We start from the raw sequence: 25,831 nt of genomic DNA, 5'->3' as shown, positions 1-25,831 counted from the left end.
TCTGAATCTACAGAGTACTCCAGGCAGAGTGTTTGTGAAATCTCGTCTTTTAAGTAGATGATCATTCAATGCAGCACCATTGTACTTTGCTGAGCAATCAAATACTACTCTTATCGTATCTGGTTTCTTTGAGTGGTAAACACCTTGATGTGGGATGTACCACACTTCTCCTTCTTTAGGTTGTTATTAACTTTGTCTGCATGTCCTTCTTCGAGGATGCCTTCCATGGATTTCAAATAATCATTCTTGAGCTTGGGATTTCTTACCATCCTTTTCTTCAAACATTTCAATTCTTGCTAGGGCAAGATTTCTGTTATTTGGCAGACGAGGTTGTTCTCTAAAAGGTAAAAGGCATTTCAAGATTACCTTGTTGATTCTGCTGAATACTTTCTTCTAGAGTGTGTACGAACTTTATGTCTTTTTGGGATACACTATTTTCTTTAGTACTTATGTCTCCAAAGTCGGATTCAAGGATCTTGATTACTTTTGCTGGACTTACAGTTGGCAACTCTTGGACAGATATTTGATGACACAATCCTTTCACCTGTCTTGAGTTTGCAATCTGTTATTTTCCTCCAACAACACCCCATCCTAGATTAGTTTGAACAACGTAGGATTCACCCTTTCCTCCTGTGATTACTTTTCTTGGTACCAAGGATTCGGGACAATCATAGCCTATCAACAGTCCAACACTAAACTCCTTCAGCGGGGACATTTTATGAGATATGACAGCTAGGTGCTCCCATTTATTGGCTGTTTCACAGGTAGGTATGCGATCTCAATCTAGAGGTATATCATCTTTTGTATAAGCTGGAGGTAGATTCAATGTGCAGTTTGAATGAAGTCCTTTAACTCTCAGTCCTTTGACCCTTTGACTGTTTACTAATGTGTCTTTCCCCATCAATGTGGTAAGTTTAAGCTGCACTGGTTTTGTAGCCACTTGTAATTTCTTGCAGATTTCTTGATCAATGAAGGTGACATCACTCTGGGCATCCAGTAGTCCATAGGCGTATACCTTCTTGTTCCTCCTTTTAGGATTTGAAATGCACACTGGTACAACCATTGATGTGCCGTTGCTTTCTCCTTCCCTCACTCTGCTAGAGAAAACCGATACTTTATTTTCTTCCTCAGTATCTTTAGGTATTGAGGATTTATCTTTCTTTAAACATTCTTCATTGTAGCGGATTATATCATATTACTTATCATTGCACATAGGTTTTGGCATAAAGAGAAATTTTTCGTGTTCAGGAATAAAAGACTTTAAAGTAAAACAAAGGACAGTTTGTATTACAAGGACTCTAAAACATTTAAAGCGAAAGTAATTTATTATAAAAAAGAAATATGGATGGGCACTCGTATATGGAATTAAAGGACAGGATTTATTGAAACATACAAAAAAGACAGCAATAAAACAATAATAAAAGATGTATAAAATATAGAAATTATTTTCTAAGCAGAGGCTATCCAATCCAGTTGATCTCACTGGAATATATTCCAGTACTAGGTATATAGAAGAGGTCACACTGGATAGGCGGCCCCTACCAGAAAAAACAACTTATTCAATCTTCCATACCCTTAAAAATGCATTAAACATTGTAATCCTATGTCCAAATAAAATGCACTTGAGTATTCTACGTTGATGTATTAACCTAAATGAATAGACTATTATGAGAACACAGATATATCAACTATGTTTCCTATTATGAATACACAATAACACTGTGTGTGTCAATTTGTATCCTATTAAGTAAGCGCAGGTATCGCTAATGTCCCGGTAACTTCTCCTGTGAGACTGGCAATCTTTGTAAAGAGTGTGAGTCTCTATATATTTCCAATGCAGTTCAAGCGGAGGGGTTAAGATGAAATGGCCAAATATAGATCGTCAGTTTCTTCGGTCTTATTAACCTACTGCCTCTTGATTCTTTACCCACTATGTGGGCTTACCTTTTGCCTGATTTTCTACTTTCCTGGGAGTAAAAAGACGGTCTCTGCTCCGTGCTGTAAGCCGGCGTCCCGGCTATAGAGTCCGCCACGCCCCACGTGTGTTGCGCAGCTACTTCCAACAGCTGACTTGGTATAGGAGCTGCGTGCTTGTGATCTCAGGCGCAGGTTAGATGACGTATTGGAGATCTTTTCCAAAATAGTGGCAGTTGTTCCTCTTTAAAGTGCACTTTTCTTTCATGAAGAGCGGGGTATTCTTCTAATTAATCACCAAACGCGTTTCGGGGAGACGCTGTCCCCTTCCTCAGTGGCATACCCCGACCTTGTAAATTCACTTCTTTTATACCTGTTCTTAGTCTTACTCAAAGTCCGGTTCGGACCTGGAGTTCTGGAGTTTATTTTTATTCATTTTTTAAGATTTTTTATGAATTTTTATTTATTGAGTAATATATATATTTTTAAATGTGATAAAAATATGCACGCAAGAGATTGGTATGTAGAAATATATACTAATATATAGAGTGGTATATAGAAATACATACTAACACATAGAAATTCCTATATTAAAATATACACTTTGAGAATAAAATGGTATTTTTGAAAATCAAACAATGGAATAGACTAGAAATATAAAGCTGTAACTATTAAAGAAAAAAACGCATCTTCATGAAAAAACCGCATGAAAAAAACTGCATGAATATCACAAATATACCGCAATATCACAAAACAACTCAATCCAGAGAATTCAAGCCAGACCGGTTTTTTGTCAGAACTCCAGGTCCGAACCGGACATTGAGTAAGACTAAGAACAGGTATAAAAGAAGTGAATTTACAAGGTCGGGGTATGCCACTGAGGAAGGGGACAGCGTCTCCCCGAAACGCGTTTGGTGATTAATTAGAAGAATACCCCGCTCTTCATGAAAGAAAAGTGCACCTTAAAGAGGAACAACTGCCACTATTTTGGAAAAGATCTCCAATACGTCATCTAACCTGCGCCTGAGATTACAAGCACGCAGCTCCTATACCAAGTCAGCTGTTGGAAGTAGCTGCGCAACACACGTGGGGCGTGGCGGACTCTATAGCCGGGACGCCGGCTTACAGCACGGAGCAGAGACCGTCTTTTTACTCCCAGGAAAGTAGAAAATCAGGCAAAAGGTAAGCCCACATAGTGGGTAAAGAATCAAGAGGCAGTAGGTTAATAAGACCGAAGAAACTGACGATCTATATTTGGCCATTTCATCTTAACCCCTCCGCTTGAACTGCATTGGAAATATATAGAGACTCACACTCTTTACAAAGATTGCCAGTCTCACAGGAGAAGTTACCGGGACATTAGCGATACCTGCGCTTACTTAATAGGATACAAATTGACACACACAGTGTTATTGTGTATTCATAATAGGAAACATAGTTGATATATCTGTGTTCTCATAATAGTCTATTCATTTAGGTTAATACATCAACGTAGAATACTCAAGTGCATTTTATTTGGACATAGGATTACAATGTTTAATTCATTTTTAAGGGTATGGAAGATTGAATAAGTTGTTTTTTCTGGTAGGGGCCGCCTATCCAGTGTGACCTCTTCTATATACCTAGTACTGGAATATATTCCAGTGAGATCAACTGGATTGGATAGCCTCTGCTTAGAAAATAATTTCTATATTTTATACATCTTTTATTATTGTTTTATTGCTGTCTTTTTTGTATGTTTCAATAAATCCTGTCCTTTAATTCCATATACGAGTGCCCATCCATATTTCTTTTTTATATTTAATCCAATTTTGAGGGGTGTCTCAAATTTGGTTGGTGCACCTACCTTGAGAGAGCAGGGGTGAGCGGATCTCTATAATAATATTTCAAAGTAATTTATTGCCTGCATTTATCGCTGTCACATTTAAAGTGAAAGTCATTTATTTCTGCATTTGTCAAAGCTGTAGAAACCAGTGTCAGGCAGCTGTTGCCAGCGCCAATAAGATAATGAGTTGCATCAAAAGAGGTATAGATGCCCGTGATGAGAGCAAAGTCCTGCCACTCTGTATTTAATATGCAAATGTATTTTATATATTCCGTGAAGGAAATAAAGGCAACATACATGTCATTACCACAGAACTACTGGCTAGGAAGCTGCTGCCTTCTCCTTTGTGTGCTGATCTTCTGCTAAAGATAGGGCAGTGGGAGGATCCAGGAAGGGGCAGGGGAAGGGGCATTTATTTTACAACATGATTTCCCTAGTAGAATCCCATAGTCATGTTTTAAAGTTTAAGCTAACAATCTGAGTTTACAAGTTTTTATAGCCTTAGCTGAATGACACCAGTTTTTCAAATGGTTTACAGCTTCAGTCTTGAACTATTGACTATCCATTCCCTTCACTTATACAAGTGTCTAGTCCTGCAAAAAACATATTTACTTAATCAGTTATCAGTGAGAGGCTAGGTTAACCATGGGTGTTGCGTTCCCTGTAACAGCGGAAAACAACACAATAGAAAGTATAAGTATTGCCGCTCCTTAACTGTGCGTTGCGTGCCATATAGTGAAGCATATGAAAAGCATGCTTCTTCATGGTCACTTAACGTGTTCGTTTTGTGGTAACGTGATGCACTGCATGCATTGGCCTTTATTCTTACAGTAGAGAAGTACCGTATTTTTCGCAAAAGTGGGGGAAAAATAGCAGTGCGTCTTATGGGGCGAATGCTGCGACCATCCGGTGAATAGGCTGAGAGGGAGGAGGGGCTGGGGGCCGGTATCTGTTTCTGTAATAGCAGCGGGGCCCGATGCAGTCACTGTATTCTACTACACCGGGCCCCGCTCACTGTAGTATACGGTAATCATATCTAACTTGTGGGTATTGTTAAAGTATTCCAATCATCTTAAATATAGCGCTGTACTAATTACTACTAACTTCTTGGCAGTCAGGAGGCCGGGTGGGCGCTTGTAGTGTAGCTCACTACGTCATGCGCCTGCTCCGCCCACTTTATGAATGAAGCAGGCACCGGGCCCCGCTGCCATTACAGAAACAGATGCAAGCCCCCATTCACTACACAGGGACACTGTTATGGGGGGATCTGTGGATGACACATAAGATAAGAAAAATAAAAATAAAAATCCCCGACTCAGACTTTTTTATTTTTTTTGGGAGTGCTGCCCATTTTTGGGATTTATATACAGTACAGACCAAAAGTTTGGACACACCTTCACCTTCTCATTCAAAGAGTTTTCTTTATTTTCATGACTATGAAAATTGTAGCTTCACACTAAAGGCATCAGAACTATGAATTAACACATGTGGAATTATATACATAACAAAAAAGTGTGAAACAACTGAAAATATGTCAGATTCTAGGTTCTTCAAAGTAGCCACCTTTTGCTTTGATTACTGCTTTGCACACTCTTGGCATTCTCTTGATGAGCTTCAAGAGGTAGTCACCTGAAATGGTTTTCACTTCACAGGTGTCAGGTTTAATACGTTTTGATTTCTTGCCTTATAAATGGGGTTAGGACCATCAGTTGCGTTGTGGAGAAGTCAGGTGGATACACAGCTGATAGTCCTACTGAATAGACTGTTAGAATTTGTATTATGGCAAGAAAAAAGCAGCTAAGTAAAGAAAAATGAGTGTCCATCATTACTTTAAGAAATGAAGGTCAGTCAGTCCGAAAAATTGGGAAAACTTTGAAAGTGTCCCCAAGTGCAGATACAAAAACCATCAAGCGCTACAAAGAAACTGGCTCACATGCGGACCGCCCCAGGAAAGGAAGACCAAGAGTCACCTCTGCTGCGGAGGGTAAGTTCATCTGAGTCACCAGCCTCAGGAATCGCAGGTTAACAGCAGCTCAGATTAGAGACCAGGTCAATGCCACACAGAGTTCTAGCAGCAGACACATCTCTAGGACAACTGTTAAGAGGAGACTGTGTGAATCAGGCCTTCATGGTAGAATATCTGCTAGGAAACCACTGCTAAGGACAGGCAACAAGCAGAAGAGACTTGTTTGGGCTAAAGAACACAAGGAATGGACATTAGACCAGTGGAAATCTGTGCTTTGGTCTGATGAGTCCAAATTTTAGATCTTTGGTTCCAATTACCGTGTCTTTGTGCGACGCAGAAAAGGTGAACGGATGGACTCTACATGCCTGGTTCCCACCGTGAAGCATGGAGTAGGAGGTGTGATGGTGTGGGGGTGCTTTGCTGGTGACACTGTTGGGGATTTATTCAAAATTGAAGACATACTGAACCAGCATGGCTACCACAGCATCTTGCAGCGGCATGCTATTCCATCCGGTTTGCGTTTAGTTGGACCATCATTTATTTTTCAACAGGACAATGACCCCAAACACACCTCCAGGCTGTGTAAGGGCTATTTGACCATAAAGGAGAGTGATGGGGTGCTGAGCCAGATGACCTGGCCTCCACAGTCACCGGACCTGAACCCAATCAAGATGGTTTGGGGTAAGCTGGACCGCAAAGTGAAGGCAAAAGGGCCAATAAGTGCTTAGCATCTCTGGGACCTCCTTCAAGACTGTTGGAAGACCAGTGTGCAAAGCAGTAATCAAAGCAAAAGGTGGCTACTTTGAAGAACCTAGAATATGACATATTTTCAGTTGTTTCACACTTCTTTGTTATGTATATAATTCCACATGTGTTAATCCATAGTTTTGATGCCTTCAGTGTGAATCTACAATTTTCATAGTCATGAAAATAAAGAAAACTCTTTGAATGAGAAGGTGTGTCCAAAATGTTGGCCTGTACTGTATATATATGTGTATATATATATATATATATATATATATATATATATATATAAAATTAAACCAGCTCCTCCATAATACATAACAAAAGTGCACACTACATTGGCTGAAACAAACTGCTTCATGCACAAAGACATAATTAAAAGGTGAATTTATGAAAATCATATGTATATTGACTTAATATAATGTGTTAAATGAAACTGGAACATTAAACAAAATTACGCCATTATGCTCTTATGGTCCTGTGGTTAGGTGCTTTGCCTCTGATACAGAAGATCGTGGGTTCAAATCCCAGCAGAAGCTTTTCTGAAATACAAGCACTGACTCCATATATGGACAGGGCAGGACACAGGAAGAGGCTGCATCGCTGACATGGAGGTAACCACTCGCACCACTGTCCCTACCTACTTGCACGATACGGCCTAAGCGACAGACCATAATCGCGCAGGCGCCTAAACCTAAAGGGATAAGAGAAGTCAGACAGAGAGAAGTTAGACCCAGACAGTAAAAACTGGGACCAGAGAAGAATCCAAGAACAAAGTCAAAACCAGACCAGAGTCCAAACCAGAGAGATACGTCACAACCAACTCAGAATACAGACACAAAGTCAAATACCAAATAAAGCCAGTGCCAGAAGATCATGTCAGGGAATAAACGCCAGTTAGGGGAAGGTCAGGGACAATCCAAAAGTCAGAGAATCAGAGATCCAAACAACAGTACGTTCACTCTGTATAAAAAAAACACGCTAGTGGGGCTCAGAAAACCAATCACTGGCACCTGTTGTCAGCAACTGCCGGTTCAAATCTCCCTTTGGCAGAGAGCATGTGATGCCAGATCCATGTCTGATTGGCCTGATGCTTCTTTTTTTGAACAGCTCCCATGACAGCAGGGCTTACTGCCATGGCAAAGGAACAATGCCAGCAGCACTACCATGAAAAGGAGGGACCTGCCACAGAAGCACTGCCAGGTGAGTCCATGATGGGTATATTTATGCACCTCAAGGTGTTAAATAACACTGCATGGTATAGTGATGCACTGCAAAGTGTTAAATGAAACGTGTATATTGATGGAATATAATACATTAACTAAAACTGCACAATAAATTGACACAATATAATATATATATTATATAAAACTGCACCATGTATTGACACAATACAATACGTTGACTGAAACTGGTATAATTATACACCTCGGTAATTAAGTGCAATTAAACGTGCCCTGCTACGAACACACTGGTAAAATGCGATAAACTGCTTAATTATACACTGTAGCAGAACTGTAGCAGTTTTTTTCTGTCATTAAAAAAGTAAAAGAGGCGCAGTTATCTGTCCCTTCTACGAACACACTGGTATTGATGTACTAAAATTTGCAATTATAAATGGTAGTAAAACTGAAACTATTTTTTTATGGTGCAATTGTACAGCGTTTGCAGTACAAGGTATGCTGCTGGTGCTGGGTGCAGACAAAACACTTATGAAATGTAAAACTTGATTCTTTTTTAAATAAGGCTGGCTGTTCAAGTATAGAAAAAAAAATATGAGGTTGGTGCTGACTGTTCTACCTATTGATTCCATGTACCTGACTTAATGATATCCTTATACTGTCCAAACAACATGCTAAGGTAAGTTTCATCTGAAGCAAATCGCCAAAACCTTGGATTTGGTAGCAGAATGTTTGTGAAATTCGTAATGAATCGATTTGCTCATCCCTATGTAAAATCTTTCAAGCTTCAACCTACCACACAATGCCACCAGCTTTACATTGTTGTTAATCTAATTTTGGATGATGAAGATGGAAATTTATATATATATATCTTCTCTATTTTGCACTACGGACTCCACTATGTTCACTTATTGTGGATTGAATATGTACGATTAAAGTTCACAGATACATATTTATGATTTGGGTTGCTCTATAATTATGTAGGTTGTGTTAGGTGTCATTTGTTGCACTCCTCATAAAAGGCTAGGGACACCTTTGGGGCTATTTTTTTTATTACATTTTACTCATTTTGGGCCAAAAATAATTTTTTGCACTTGGTCTTTATTAAAAATCTTCAGCCATTTTTTAGTTACAGGGGTTAAAAAATCTTTGTCTATTTGCAGAGTATCACTTTTCAGTCTTTATCTCCTGACTTCATAAACATAAACACAATCTTATCAGTGTGATAAGAGTTTAGCTATAATGAATGTTTATGAGGTCAGGAGATCAGAGATAAGGCTTTACATAAGCTGTCAGCCTACAAGACTGAGAAGTGATACTCTGCAAATAGACTGATTTTTAACCCCTGTATCTCAAAAATGGCTGAACATTTTTAATAAAGACCAAATAAAAACATATTTTTAACCAAAAGTGAGTTAAATCAATTATAAAAAATTGCCCTGAAGGTGTCCATAACCGTTAAGCATCAGAATTTGCAGTAGAACGAAAAACATCTAAACACGTGCGATCCTGGTAATAATAATTCATTGATCTATATTGCGCATGTCACACATTTAAGGGTCAGAATATATAAGCTGTACAGAAGATAAAGTGTCAAGTGTCATATAATGTTCTATACTTACAGGAGGAATCCGATGTAACATGTCTCCATGTTTCAATGTCTTTGAGGAGCTTTTCTTCACATTTTTGGAGTATTTCATACGCCCTAAGCTTCCCATCATTCTCCCAGTGTCCGATTAGATCACATAGTTGTCTCATCTTCTGTTCAGATGTTTTCTTTTTCATCAGATTATTGTACTGTTTCTGAGTCAGTAGCTTTAGGTCCCGGAGATCATGTAGAACTGGATCTACATTAGTTACATTGTTAATAAGATATAATTTGTTGCGCTCTATAAACGTTACCCTGTCTGTAGAGTGAGGAAAGAAAGAAGGAGAAAGACACAAGATCATTACGTGGTCTGGAGATGTTCTCCATGGTTTATATGATATTTCACCATAGGAATTTTCACAAATTTTCATCTTGTAATTTCTCAGGTCTGACACATATAAATGAATTAAATAATCATCAATCAGCAATCACTAATCTTGATAATAAATCCACAGATATAGAGAGAATCATGTCTGATATGAGGTTTGCGGCAGGTTCTGGTTCAGAGATATGTCATTGATTACTGGTAAATTGTGGTCTGATTGTTAACTAATAGCACAGAAACACTTCATGTTGAACACATGGTATAGAAAACAGTAGTGTCGTGGTAGCCAAAAATCTTTGTGACGTTATATATGTGTGTTAAAAAAGACAAAAATATAAGAGCGAGACCTTTGTTGGATAACCAAATATATATATATATATATATATATATATATATATATATATTTGTGGTCATGGCTACGGCCAAGAGATATCCGAAGAACCCTAGGGAGAGAAACAACGGGAACAACCTAACCCAGCTAGGCGTGTCTTAGCTGACCTGGCTAAATGGCTTGTTGTGTGCCCTAAGCCATGATCGTAGGTAGGCCTATAAGTGGGCAAAAAACAAAGCCAAGTAGGGTAGAAAAGGAATTTGAATGGGATGTGCAAACTAATCCCCAAGCCAAGCAAGGCGTCCGGGATCTAGAGAGAAAATTTGGGGTATATGAGGCAAGACCAGTAGGAGACCTACAACCCATCTTGTGGATGACAAGGCCAGAGACAAGATGCTCAATATTGCGGATACTGCCCCAAAGCGGAATGGAGGACCGGGAATACGTTCTGAAATGGATCATAAAAAACAACTGAAACTTGTAAAGTTTGGTTCTAGTGCGAGTCCTGGAAATGCCCTAGCGTCAGGAGATCGTGGGACCGAAACCTTACTGCCCAGACTATGCAGGAATGAGGGCCAAAAAGAACCATGTAGATTGGAAGAGAATCCTTGAATAGTTCCCCAGACAACAGCTATCCACGCGTTGTTTTACTGTGCGCCCCTGAGAATTGTTTTTACGCTTGAGACGTGAAGACCGACCTACTGTCTGAATCTTCTACCGTGAGGAAATGCTGGACCTTGTCCAAAATCCGATTCAACGTGGTTGTAGGGAGTCGGAGGTTAGTGCGGCAAGAAGCTATGAAGCCATAATGTACAAGATTCTGTCTATGCCCTCCCATAAGTGAGGGAATGCAATGCAATGAAGCTACTGGCGAAAATGAATTCCTGGTCGTGGTAAAAAGGCAAAGACTTTGTGCGGGGACCCGGTTGACAAGATATGATCGACTACGATCAGAGACTGAAATGCTAGAGGGAATTCCCCTACTTGTTCTTCCTCTGGCAGGACCTGAACGAAAGCATGAACAATTAAAGAAAGATTAAATATCTGCGGAAGACATGACAATGATGCTGTAGGGCGAATCGGACCAGTTTGCGGTCAAAACATAAAGTGAGCGATCAACATGGATTATTAGGAAATGAGGGAAGCAGGTATGAATGCGATACATAGGGGCCAAATCAGCCTAGATGCACAGATGGACAACAAACCAGGCAATCAGCCCAGCAGGACTGAAAACAGTCGTCGGGCCCCCGAAGCCATGGGGCCGAAGCTGTCGTCGGGCCCCCGAAGCCATGGGGCCGAAGCTGTCGTCGGGCCCCCGAAGCCATGGGGCCGAAGCTGTCGTCAGGCCCCCGAAGCCATGGGGCCGAAGCTGTCGTCGGGCCCCCGAAGCCACGGGGCCGAAGCTTTCGTCGTGCCTCCGAAGCCATGGGGCCGAAGCTGCCGTCGGGCCCCCGAAGCCATGGGGCCGAAGCTGTCGTCGGGCCCCTGAAGCCATGGGGCCGAAGCTGTCGTCTGGCCCCCGAAGCCATGGGGCCGAAGCAACCACCAGGAGGGGCCCATGGGGCCGGGCAGCCGCCGGGATGTGAACCTTAGAATTAAGGACGGCTGGGGAAAAGATTGGGGCTTAACCCAATGGGTTTAGTAATCAACCGGGACTCGATAACGTAGAAAGACAAAGACATGTGGTAAGCTTCTTAATGAAATGAGCCTGAAATGAACCGCAAGTACTAATCTGTAAAATATAAATGAACAAAAGAAAACTTCTGAAAGGTGTGCCATGGAAAATAGTATCAGATGGCCGTATGACCTACCAATGTCGATGACAATTGTGAAATCCTCTAAGCCAAGAGCCACTCCAGCGAGCCCCTTATGGCGGGAGCCATGCGTGAGAGCCCCTTATGGCGGGACAAGTATCAGATGAAATGGCAAACTACGAATGACGATGCCAGTCGTTAGGTCCTATAAGCGAAGAGCTTATGATTATTTTTTAATAAACCACTTATGCAGCACCAGAATGCCTTGAGGATTCGCATAACCATGACCCCCTCCAACAGCAAACCTGGGACACTAACCAGCCTACAACCATGTCGTACCCTTAACAAACAAAACATGAAAAACGGGCATGGGGCCCCCGGAGCCATGAGGCCGGATCAGTCATAGGGCCCCCAAAGCCAGAGGGATGATGTTGCGGTGACGATAAGTATTTAAAACGTAAGCCGGACCTGACGGCATATGAAGCGACTTGAATGATTGGATTGGCTAGAAGGTGGCCTAAGGAACATGACTGCCAACAGGCGTTTAAAATATAGACATTAGTAATCCGAAGCACGTGCATACATAAAACACTAACCACCGCAAACCATAAACGTAAACATGAAATGCCTGGGGCATTGCAAGTTCGCTAAGAACAGCTTGTGAAAACATAGCAGGAAACTTACTGGCCCACTGACCTCCGCTGAGGAGCTGTTTGGTGAACTGGGGCAGGAGTCCAATCTGAGTGAATACGAACCAGAAGTAAAAGGAGACCAGTCTGAGTGATTATGAACCAGGATTAAACAGAAAGTAGGCCTATGGAATGTAACAGACCACCGAGGAAGGGAACGTAAGCCTGAAAAGAACGCAGTTATGTTTGACAGGAGAGAGGTACCAGAGCGGTGGGTGCAGACTGCCCCAGTGAGATTGAGCAAAACCATGATGTAGCAATGAACAGGAGAATGCAGCTTTGAGTGGGAGCAGAGTACAACACATGATGTAACAACAAATGGGTGAATGCAGCTTTGGATGTGAGTGGTACTTAAAAACATGGTATAGGCGCAGCTCTGAGTATGGGTAGCACATGAAAAGCATGGCATAAAGCAGATGTATGAATGCAATCTGAAAGTGAGCAGTGTATTGACGTGATGCGAAAGCAGACATGTGGACGCAGCTCTAGTAGTGAAAGGAGTATAGGCGCTGGTGAGCAGGGGGCCGTAGCGGCATGACGTGAGAACGTGCCGCGCTTTCTCCCTCCCGCAGGCTGCCGGCGCTTCGGCGTGTAGCTCTCTATGGAAGGCACACGCATGGAACGGGGGAGCCGCTGAATGATCCGCAGACCTTACTGGTGATCCGCCGAGTTGATTCGGGGGGTTCGGGGAGATCGCGCTTGGAGATTCAGAGGATCGTGACCGCAGGAGCAGACCCGTGCAGCGAAGTAATGGTGAAGTAGCCTGGCAACTTTGTAACTCTGTGGGAATGCGGAGCGACTCCTTGGAGCCTGTGATGCATTGTTGAGAGACAGCTCTGTATGCCGCGGTGCTCAGTTGGTCTCCCAGCGGTATGTTGGAGGGGTGAGGCTGAAGACATAAGAAGGGGAACAAGGCAGCTTGATGATGGGTGTTACTCCCTTTCCCCTCTGCTGTAACAATTGCCGGGTGAACCTGGGATAATAATAAATTGGCTGTATACCACAGCGTTGCGCTGAAAATCTGGGTGCAGTGTACCGCAAAAGCTGCCCTGCTGGTCCGGCACACGGCTGCTTTAGGGGGGCCTGCGAGTGGGTATACACCTGGAGATGAATGGAGGCTCTCCAGCTATCCTAGTGTGTCGGGTACCCCCGGCAGGACCGGTGCCTGCCCAGAAAATGGAATTTTGTCCCCTTTAAGTGTCTTTAACATCAGGCGATCTGGGAGACCATTGACATATTATGTTCCTCCGTGCGGTGCATCTGACGGTATAACAGCATAAATGGTATGCTAATTGTACCACATGAATCGACTCTTTGATCTCCTTTCGTCTATGTCCTTCCCTCTCCTGAAATATGCTTGTACCCAGCCTCTGGACATTATTCGTTGTTTGTTAGGAAGAACAAAACGGCCTTTTTTTTTTTTTTTTTGGGTATGGACTGGTAAATAGAACTGTTGTGCTTGGCCCAGTTTTTGGACTCCGTCGAGGGGACATATCTTTCTTTTGCTTTTTCTCTTTTTTGCCCATATTTCCGTGTGACTGCACGGCATCTATTTGATATCGTTTTTTTTTTTTTTTTTTTTTGTGTGTGGCTTATGATTTTCTCTTTTCCCCTTTCTGTGCGTGGGAGGTTGTAATAGGGAGAGGATAGGGAGGGGAAGAGATGAAAAGATGCCACCAAAAAACTACAGCAGAAAATCGGTGGGAACCTCCTCACCGGGTGGGGGAAAAGGGAGCAGTACAGTAACTGGCCTAGAAAAATATCTTAAATCCCCTCCAAACCCAAAGAGTAGGAGTGCACTACGGGGGAATAAGGAGGCCCAGAAAGATGGAGGTGAGCCATCCGTCCCAGACGAAGGCCCCGGGGTTGAGAAGTAGGATAGGGAATGGAGAAGGGATGGAGGAAAGAATAAATTCAGTTGATAAAAAACTGGGAGAAATTTTAGGGGCGGTACAACAGTCTAATCATAGTTTAGAGGATCTGACCATTAAGATCGCTTCTGCTCAGGCTGACCTCTCCTTGATCAAGGAAGATATGAATAAGGTGAGGGAAAAGGTTAAGGAGCTGCAGATATCCTCAGGAGGATATTGATGGGACAAAAAAAAGAGTAGAAGCTATAGAAGGTGATAAGAAAATCCTGCTAGAGAGAGTTACCACAATGGAGGATAGATCCCGGAGATCAAATATGAGATTAGTGGGATTTCCGGAGGGGGTGGAAGGAGAAGATATAACTGGGTTTATCCAGCAGTGGCTGGAGGATAGTTTTGATAAAAGTACCCTGTCCAAATGGTTTTTAGTTGATAGAGCACATAGAATCCCGGGAAGACCACCGTTAAAAGGGAGTCCCCCCAGGGCCATCTTAGTTAAAATCTTAAGTTCCAGAGACAGAGACGTAATAATGAGGGCAAAAAGGAAGATGCAGATAATAGAGTACAATGGTCGTAATATAGAAATATATCCAGATTACTCCAGAGCAACGCAGGAAAAGAGACGTGAATTTAGAGAAGTAAAGAGGAGGTTAGCAGCCGCCCAGTTACAATACTCCTTGATATACCCAACTAAGTTACGCGTAATATACCACGACCAAGTTAGTTTTTTTGGATCACCAGAGGAGGCCGCTGAATGGATGGATTCCAAGGGAATAGGATCATGAGACGGCCTGTGGAGTGGGTGAGGGGGTGCGGGGGGGGAGGGAAGGGGGCGTAGCGTAAGAGGTGGGGGAAATGTTCTATTTCGCCAACCAGCAGGGGGGGAGGGAGGGGGCAGGGGAGGGGGGGAAGGAGGAGGGGTTATGGGTGGGATGGTTGTCTTGATGGGAATATTAATGAAGATAAGAATGAAAACACAGGTGGAAGGCACACATGAGTAGGATTTTAACATGGAATGTACGAGGTCTGGGGGATAAGGTTAAGAGGGTTATGGTTTTTGATACAATTACTAGACACCTCCCAGCAATTGTGGGACTAACGGAGACACATAACACTAAGGATAAGACATACTTATTAACGCGGAAATGGGCCAAGTACCAGTATCATTCATGTTTCTCTACCTACTCATGTGGAGTTAGCGTATATATCCACCACAAAGTGGACTACCTCCCACTAGATCAGAAGATCGATGATAGGGGCAGATATGTTTTCCTCCACTGCCAGTGGAATGGGAGACTGTGTGTTCTAGCCTTTGTTTATATACCCCCACCATTTTCACTATGTGTTATTAATAGCTTAGTGGAGTTTGCAGAGGCGCGAGGTAAATGCCCCATACTGGTAATGGGAGACTTTAACTCCGTTATGAATAGCTGTCTAGATAGATACTCTGTGATACCAAATGATAAATATGGGACAAGTCAACCAACACTTCTCAAAAGAATATCACAAGAACTGCTGTTAATAGATGTATGGAGGTATCTGTATGATGATAAGCGAGCGTACTCCTGGTTTGGTTATGGGAGCAAAATCATGTCAAGAATAGATATGGCATTAGCTAGCCCAGAACTGGTAGAGCAGATATCGAAAATGAGGTATGAGGTGAATAGTATTTCAGACCACTCCCCAATTTGCCTGACATTTAAAACAACGGTTAAACCAAAGTGTAGAGTGTTCCGGCTAAACCCACACTGGCTAAACCTGATAAATAAAGATGAAAGTATTAGCGCCGATATAGCGGAGTACTGGAAAATTAATTTGGGATCTGCACAAATAGGTTATGTATGGGACGCATTTAAAGCATACTTACGGGGCATCCTCGTTGGTAGAATTCAGGGCTTAAAAACTGCGTTCGCCAAAAAGGAGAGGGAGCTGGGCGAAAAAATAAAGAAACTAGAGGAGAAACTCCTGGTTAATAATTCACCTGAGACGATGGCGGAGTTAGAAGAGTCTAAAATCTCTCTAAATAATTATCTGGAGAATAAGGCACAACAAAGAGTGTTTTTTGAGGGGGCCCGATACTTCAGGGAATCTGGGAAACCAGGTAGACTGCTTTCCACTATCGTACAGAATCAGAGGGGGGACGGCAGAATTAAGCGTGTTGAGAGGAGAGATGGGGTGATAACATCCAGCCCGGGAGAAATTGAGCAGGAATTTGTTAAATATTACAGGGACCTCTACTCCTCGGAGGGAGTGGGGGATGGTGGAGACATAAAACTCTTTTTGGAGGGGGCCTCGCTCCTTACTCTCTCCGAGGAGGACAGGGAGAATTTGAATGGTCCATTAGAACTGGAAGAATTACGTGATACCCTGAAATCGATAAAGGGTAACTCTAGCCCCGGGCCGGATGGTCTCCCCTTCGAGATATATAGAAGATACGGGGAGGTTATCCTCCCAGTACTCCTGCGGGTCCTTAAGGAATCTATGGACAGGGGTGAACTCCCGGCTTCCCTGTCAGAGGCTGTAATAACCCTGATAGGGAAAAAGGGGAAAGACGAGAGTAAGGTGGACTCGTATCGCCCCATCTCTCTTCTCAATACGGACTTTAAAATATGTGCCAAATTGTTGGCAAACCGCCTAAAAAAAGTGATAGGTAAGATAATACACCCAGATCAATCGGGGTTTATACCAAAACGTCAGGCTCAAATGAATATCCGCCGGGCCCTCCTTAATATCCAGATGAGTGGGGAGGGTGCCCACTCCCTCCTGTCACTGGACGCAGAAAAAGCGTTTGACAGGGTGGAGTGGGCATACCTCTGGAACATAATGCGTGAGCTAAACTTGGGGGACAAATTTATTAGTTGGGTGCAACTACTGTACCAACATTCGAAAGTAAGGATTAAAATCAACGGAGAGACATCTGAATCGATAGTGTTGCAAAGGGGAACTAGGCAGGGGTGCCCCCTTTCACCATTACTGTTTGCCATATTTGTCGAACCGTTAGCATGTAAGGTGCGATCAGATGATAACATCAGGGGATTTGGGAGTAGGGGCGCCTCAGATAAAATGTGCTTATACGCGGATGATGTCTTGTTTTTTTTGAAAGGGGGGGCGACAACGGTTCCATACCTGATGCGAACTGTAAATCAATTTGGTCAAATCTCCGGCTTCAGGGTGAATTGGATGAAATCAGTGTTGCTCCCAATTGGCTATGAAACCAGGAGAATGGATCTTAATGTTAAAATATTGAAACCCACAGATGCACTGGAATACCTTGGAATAAAAATTAGTGCGAGGATCCAGGAATATATAGAATTGAATCTTGCCCCTTTGCTTAAAAGGGTTAAAAATAAAATAAGTATTTGGCAAAAAATACTGATAAGACAGGCAGATCGTATAGCTATTATTAAAATGATTTTGTTGCCGCAGGTCCTCTATGTTATATCCTCATGCCCTGTCTGGATAGGTGACCACCTTTTCAATGTATTGGAGGGATTGATAAATGATCTTATATGGGGGAAAAAAAGGGTCAGGCTCAAACAAAAATATTTATGGCTCGACGAAGAAGATGGTGGCCTGTCCGTGCCCTGCTTCAGAGGCTACTATTATGCATCCCAGCTACAATGGTTAATGACAGAGGATGATAGATTACGTCAGTATCTAGTGGGTGAGTTTGTAGGTCTCCAATATAATATTTTTAGTGTCTTGGAAGCCGGGATATTAAAAATAAAGGGTAAGAAGTGCCCTATTAGTAATATGATGCACTTGATATGGGTGAATGTTAAAAAATTACTGGGGATAAATTACTCATTAAAGATTACCCCTTTATGGGGGAATATAAACTTAGGCGAGTTTCAGAAGTTAGATGATTATGTATTTTGGGAAAAAAATGGTATTAAGTTTATTTCACAGATTGAGATAAAAGGAAAGCTCAGGACATTAGAAGAATTAGGACTTAGTATAAAACTAGACACCCTCACACGTTTTAGATATTTTCGGATAAAACATGCATTTGACACCACTGAGAATAAATTGTATTTAATCACCAAACAATCAGAATTTGTAGAATTTTGTTGTCTCAATAAGGGGACCAAAATATCAATATCACAGATATATAAAAAAATTAAAAGGGGTTTAAGGGGAGTGATAAAGTTTAATAGTGAACAAAAATGGGCACTAGAAGTTGAACCTAACGTGTTAGATTGGAGATGTATCTATAAAAGTATAAAAAGAAGTACAGTATCGAGTAATTTTCGACTGATACAGTTCTTTATTGTCCATCGTACCTATATCACCCCATGGGTGCTGAGTAGGATGTATAAAACAAGGGACGCTAGATGCTGGAAGTGCAGGATGGATAATGCGGATTTCACCCACTTGATCTGGCACTGCCCTCTAATGCAGGATTACTGGACTCAGGTTTTTCGGGAGCTGACCAGATCAACTGGGTGCTCAGCCCCAATGGAGATCGCTATAGCGGTGCTTGGATATATCAGGAAAATAGGTCTCGACATAGAAATAGAAATGAAATGGGCCAAAGGATTAATGCTGGCGCGGGTTGTAGTGGCTAGAGAGTGGGGGGCGGACACACCACCAAACATCGAAGCATGGAAGAACTTATGTGGGAGGGTATGTAGATACGAATATGCCGGTACCCATAAATAAATGGAGGAAGTGGAAGAAGGAAGGAAAATTTGCGGCATCCATCAAGACAACCATGGGGGGGGGGGGGGGGGAAGGGGAGGGGTTATATTGTTTTTTCTTTTTCTTTTTTGTATATGACACGAGGAAAGAAACAGGACAGGGATATATTCCAGATGTCTAAGGATAAGCGAGTAACAAATGTATGTGTATATACAGGAATTATCTTTGTTTATGTCCTGCTGTATTATTGTTTATTGTCATGTCTTGTTTCTGAACTTTTTATATATGATGAAGGAAAAAAATAAACTAAAAGTATTTAAATCAAAAAAAAAAAAAGAAAAAAAAAAGAAAGGAGTGTAGGACAAGATGTGAAAAGCAGACATGCGGACGCAGCTTTGGATGTAAACGGAATATTAACTTGATGTGACAGCAGACATGGAAAGTGGCTTTGGTGAGTGGGGTATACGACCTGGTGTAGCAGTAGAAGTGTGAACACAACTTTGGGTATAAGCAGAGCATGAAAATTGGTATAAACGCAGCTCTGGTTGTGAGTGGAGCAAGGTGGGAACACCAGGGTGGTGCATCCAGAGCATGAAAACAGAGTAACAGTAGCAGCTATGGCTGTAAGCCGAGTATACAACATGTAATAACAGGCATGTAATACGGATCCAGCTGTCGGCTGGGGACAGAATGAGATGTAACAGCCAACAGGGGAGCGCAGCTTGAATGTGAGACCAATCTGAGTGAATATGAACCAAGAGTAGAAAAGTGCAGTACAGCAAGGACGTGCGGATGCAGCATAAGACATGAAATAAAAGCCGAAAGTGTAAATGCCGTTCAGGATAACAGCAGAGCATGAAAGTGTGAGATTGTGGAGAAGCTCTGCCTGTATATTTATGTTTACATTGTATTGAAGCTGTCATTTGGCATTCCGGGCACTAGAGGCCGCTGTTTTGCAGCACAGTCAGCATGCTTCTGTGTGAACCAGGAAGTGTTGATCTGACATGGTGGAAGGATTGTGCTGTGAGGGACTGAATCCGATTCCATCCTGGCTTGCGGATGTCCGTCAGTGAATGGACACTCAAGGGAAGGAGAGTATCTGCTGTCCCCTGTCTGGATCCAGCACTTTGAAAGAGAGGTTGTCCCAGGAAGACCAGTTCCAGTGTATGGACAGAAAACCTTAGCATCAAACAAGGCCGCATGGTTGCTGAGAACATGGTGGCCATCCCGGGTAAGCTGCATCCTAGGGCCCAGAACGGACACAGGTCAGTACACCTGATTACCAATTGTACTTTACTGTTTGGCGCCTAAAGTAACAGAGACTAGCCTAGGCCTTGTATTAGCTAGTTAGGGTTATAGCTTTGTTAGGCCTTACTGTACTGGACTGCAGCACAGTCATTGACTTGCAGGCTCTGCTGCGTCTGTTAGGTGTGTCCTCTATAGCGGCACAGTACGACTTGTAGGCTCTGCTGTGTACGCCAACGGGCTTGGCCTGTCCCTCGGACAGGGACGGTGACTGTGAGCCTGGGGTATTACTTATACTGTTTGTACTTGTGTTAATACTGTTTCTAAAGTAAAGTTTATATTCTTGCATATAAAGCTGGTGTCAGTGTTGCTTCCTTGTCTGTGACTTTGCTGTATCCTGGGGAGCCCACCCGGTACACGGCTTACGAAAGTGAAATACATGAAGTCTAAAGATGGTGGTAGCGGGGGGAAAAGGGGGGGGGGTATACACATGGCAAGGAACAGCTACAGCAAAAGGCCTAAACAATAAACGCTGCGTCCGATCTCCAAACATGACATCACGTGCAGCCCTGGTAACTCTTTCTTTACAGCAAACCGGCTGAAGTAACTTTTCATACAAGACGAATGAAGCAAAGTGAAACTAGTAAGATTTATAGGAACTAACTCCTATTACCAAGAAACAAAATTGAAAAGCAAATGGAAGTATTTAGGCCCAAACGAGCAAACCTGAGGTAGCAGATTCTGAGGCGAAGCCTCCCGTTCACTAGCAAAGTCGGATCCGACCGGCCTGGAGAGACGGCCCAGGCCCAACCTACTTACGTAGTATGGCGCGTGCATGCTACGGTAGCAAAGAGCAAAATAACAAGCTCCATTCTGCAAAGAAAGACTCCTGCCACCAGAGAAGCTAGTCTGCTAATGACACCCAGCGGCAGCTGTGCCCCTGAGAACACCCGCCTGAGTGAGGCTGTGGCTCGTATACAAACATTTTTTCCACAATATAAGTTGCTGGTCTATAATCACCTTGTGAAGGACCTAGAGCCCTTTTTCAATATGGGCATCACATTTGCCTTGTGCCAGTCATTTGACACTGTACCAGTCCCTAGAGATTTTTTTTTTAAATTATGAACTTCTTAAATATTATGCTAAAGTAACCCATCAGTTCTGTGACAAGTTCTTGTGAGAAAGGGCCTACAGTGTGTGTGAGGTGTACTCTGACTAATATGTCCAGGATCAGGCCTGTTCTTCTACAACTCTTTGGCTATCAGTCCCTGCAATAGACAAAAGTTCAGATCTCCTGATACAATACAGAGCTCGGTTGCCAAGGCAGCTGGCAACTAAAGATGATATAATAGAGGTAGATTTAAAACCATTTTCTGGTCTGCTGAAGTTGCTTGTTTAGAGATATTATGCTAGTGTTCCTCCTTTGGATCAGGTTTTCATTATGAATATGTACACTTGAAAGGAGCCTCTAGTACCCTGTTGGACCAGCTCTAGCCTGGATACAAGATGAGATATGGTAGGACATGAGGGAATACAGGTTATGTATGGTATCCGGCATTATATTTGCTCACAGATGTCAGAGCTGGACCTGTGGACCCTGCACACTTAGGGGTTCCTGAAGCTGGTGTTTCAGCTGGACCCATAAATGATCGATTGGCAATGAATTTGGTGGCCAGGCAGGCCATGAAAGTGTTGTAATCTGGAGGACACATTCCTGGGAAAACCCTAGCTGTGTGGGCGAGCATTATCCTGTTGAAAATGCCAGTTGGAAGCCCTGCCATGTCCTGCACATATCACTGAGCTGTCAGTGACCCTTTATGGCTACCAGGGATGATTGACTGTTGTATATAATGGCTCCCCAGATCATCACACCAGCAGTGGGAGCAGTGTGCCACTCCACAACAAAGGCATACTGGATTGGTTGCAGTCCAGATGTGTTGTTCATGACATGACTGCAAACAAAGAGAACAGTGGCTGACAATAGCAGAACATGTAACAAATTTCCTTCTGCTAGGTTCCTGGAAATGATCCGGCAAGAGACAGAGGTGTGGAAGTATGGCGCCACCTGTGTCTGGATGGTGGACAATGAAACTGTAGGAGCTGCTTGTGAGCAGATCAAACAATCTACTCTGACTGTCTGTCTGGGCCATCCAGAGCCTGTTCCCCATGTGTGCGTGCCCTCAAGTAACCACTGCTCCCAACATCTACTAACAGCTAGGTCAGAACAGCTTAGATAGCGGGTTATTTGTCAAAATGATCATACTGCTTCTCCCAGTCCATTGATGCTCCCCTCTTAAAGTCTGTCAACAATCTCTCACCAAATGATACACTACCTAAAAGTAGCCTCTGAGAGCCTTTTCATAGGGAGCGAGGGAAGCACCTTTACTCCATCTTGTGGTAAGAACCAGGATCTCATCAGAACACACCTGTAATCATTTACATATCTGCCTGATACATAACTGCAAGGGTACATTATCATTTGTTTTTGTCAATTAGTGTAGTTTGGATCTTAATTAGTTATGTTTTGTGTTATTTCATTTGATTATAATTTGATAGAAATATTGATCCTGGTTATATAGAATTATGATTGATGTCCTAGTCATTCTTAGTACACAATATACTTTTCTATGTCTAGTGATTCGGTGATTAGAGAGCCTTCTACTGGTCATTTTCTAATAGATAATAAGCAGACCATATTTTATTAGCAATCAATGCACAAATCCAGGCATGGGATTTAGCCAGTTCCCTCAGGTTCTCCAGATCCGGTTGTTAAAATTACAGTCGGATCGGAGAACCGTGTTACTGGCTGAATCCTGATCCATTGCTCTGGGGGCGACAGCTGGAGATGAGCGCTTCCATTCCATAGTTTAGCTCCTTAGGCTTTTTAAAAGTTGTGTGGTCTGTGTGTAGTGTATATATGGTGTATTTATGTGTCTGTGTGTTGCATATATGTATGGTGTATGTATATGTGAACATGTGTTGTGACGCCGCGTGTCTGCCGCTGAGTAGGGAACCTGTTAAAAAATTTAATCCAACCCCTGCACAAATCTAGGTAAACCCAAAGGGTTCACTTACTTTTTCTTGCAACTTTATACCAAGGTATAGAGATGCATAGTTCAATCTAAGACTTTAAAAAATGAAATGTATCTCAAGAAATAACAAGTAGATTAAGAGAGATATTTAGGATAGGTCTTGAAAGGTCTTGGCCCTGGTACCAATGATCAGCAGATTAGAGATCCTGAGGTCCATTCACCTTCATGGTCCTCTCTCCATACTGCTGTGTATGATGTCACTTCAGCCCTAATTCAGCATGAACATACATGTAAATGGCGCTAAACTGCAGTACCAGACATGAACAGAGTGAGCGCTGTGTACATTACTATAGTGACGGCGATCTGCTAATCAGTGGGTTCAGGACCATACCGATCACAGAGTGATAAGCAGAGATCGTCAATGTTGGATCACAGAATCGCCTGCACTGGTTTCTTTCTAAGGACCAGTTCACACCAGAGTATTTTGGCAGTGATTTGGGAGCATTTCCACCTCAAAATGTGTTCCCAAAAATTCTTCAAAACAGCGTGGAAAAAAGAAGCAGCATGCCCTATCTTGTGGAGGAATCCACGTTGAAAACCCATTGATTAAAAAAAAAATGCTTTGAAAAACTGCATCAACATCAAAAATTGTGTGAAAATACGTGCTGAAAAGAAAACACGCACATTCTGTGCTGAATTTTGTAGGCGGGTTTTCAGAATCCATTGTGTGAACCTACCCTTACTTTACAGATGTGGCAGAAAGTCAATCAAGCCCTTACATCTAAAGGCAATCACATACAAGGTGTCAGTATTGTTCTAGACTCACATAGGTAACGAGACCCAGGATATTTCCACATTAACTTCTGTCCTTCTATTCTTTTGATGAGTTCTTCCTCGTGCATTTTGATAATTGTATAAGCTATAAATTTCCCGTCATCCTCCCAGCGTCTGATCATATCACACAGCTCTTTCATCTTCTCCAGGGATGTTTTTTTACTCCTCACATCTTCGTACTCTTTCAGTTGGTCTCGGAGATCACGTAGAACTGGATCTACATCCGTTATCTTTCTTATAAGAAGTGATTGGTGATTTTCTATAAAGTTTACTTTGTCTGAAAAGACAGAGAAAAAATGAAGGACAAAGACAGAAGATCAATATATGTCTGGAGATGTTTTCTGCGTTTTATATATTAGACTAGCTGAAGGACCAGCTTCGCTCGGGTATATCTAATGTATTTCATTTAATGTTTGTGTGTGTCGTTAAAATACATCAACACTAATCACCATAACAGTGACATCTACAGCACTCCGCCCCCTTAACACTGACCCTCCCACAGTGCTCTGTCCCTTAAAATTGGACATCCAACAGCAGCCCACCCCCTTAACTTTGACCTTTACAGCAGCCTTCCCCTTTAACAGTGAATTTTACAGCATACCACCCCCTTAACAGTGGCCTTTACTGGATCGGAGAGGTGTCCTTTTGAACAACTCACTCTAAGACAGCAGCACGATACTGAGTGTGATCTGCAGGAAGAAAGTCGCCCTCTCTCTCCCCTCTGCAGCTGACAGAAGTTGATTTTTACCTTAATTTTTTCAATCCCCATCGTCTGAGGATTTGAGGGGTTGTGGCCTAACCAGATCGGGCCATGGCTTAGCGGGACCTAGAAGTTGATTTTTAACTTCATTTTCTCAATCTCAGTCGGCTGAGGAGAGGGATGGTGTGTGGCCTAACCGGATCAGGGGCGTGTCCTTTTGAACACCTCACTCTAAGACAACAGAACTGTACTAAGTGTGAGCTGCAGGGAGAAAGTCATCCTCCCTCCCACCCCTGCAGCTGACAAAAGTAAAATTTTACCTTCATTTTTTCCAATCCCTGTCGGATCAGGAGTGGAAGGGGTGTGGCCTAACCAAATAAGGGGCGTGGTTTAGCAGGACCTGGGAGTGGGGTTTTAAGTCCTTTGAGGGTGAACACATTGTGGCAGGGGACGTGTCTGGGCTCCTTCCTGCAAGAGTGACGCCCCTCTGGGCACCTTACTGGCTCATTTGCATATCAAATAAACTGGATTTTCCAAGGATAAAAACATCTATTGCTGGAACAAAGGCACATCTGGAAATAAGGTACTAAGTGCTATTAGGCCACGGCTTTACTTCAATAGCGATTATCCTGGTGACAGATTTCCTTTAACCCCTTAGTGACCGGGCTCATTTTCACCTTAAGGACCAGGCCATTTTTTGAAAATCTGACCAGTGTCACTTTAAGTGGAGATAACTTATTAACCAAAAATTTTTTACATTTTTTAAATTTTTAAGTTTACATTTCTCAACTTCTATAATATATAGTAATACCTCCATAAATAGTTATTACTTTACATTCCCCATATGTCTACTTCGTGTTTGGATCATTTTGGGAATAATATTTTATTTTTTGGGGATGTTACAAGGCTTAGAAGTTTAGAAGCAAATCTAAATTTTCAAAAACCCACTTTTTAAACACCAGTTCAGGTCTGAAGTCACTTTGTGAGGCGTACATAATAGAAACCACCCAAAAATGACCCCATTTTAGAATCTACACCCCTCAGGTATTCAAAACTGATTTTACAAACTTTGTTAACCCTTTAGGTGTTCCACAAGAATTAATGGAAAATAGAGATACAATTTCAAAATTTCAC

The 25,831-nt window shown here is 42.4% G+C and overlaps 1 protein-coding gene across 1 annotated transcript in view; it reads right to left on the bottom strand.

Moving 5' to 3' along the window:
* LOC122927086 overlaps positions 1–25,831 on the bottom strand; it is a 640,428-nt gene that overhangs the window by 547,390 nt on the left and 67,207 nt on the right. Inside the window, exons 4-5 of the mRNA XM_044278664.1 lie at positions 23,990–24,274; positions 9,253–9,537 (exon numbers count right to left, since the gene is read on the bottom strand). Coding sequence (XP_044134599.1) covers positions 9,253–9,537; positions 23,990–24,274 — 570 coding nt within the window. The remainder of the gene's footprint in view (positions 1–9,252; positions 9,538–23,989; positions 24,275–25,831) is intronic.

The sequence above is a fragment of the Bufo gargarizans genome, chromosome 2 (assembly GCF_014858855.1).
Source record: "Bufo gargarizans isolate SCDJY-AF-19 chromosome 2, ASM1485885v1, whole genome shotgun sequence".
NCBI lineage: Eukaryota > Metazoa > Chordata > Amphibia > Anura > Bufonidae > Bufo > Bufo gargarizans.
This window is presented reverse-complemented; position numbering and strand designations above follow the sequence as displayed.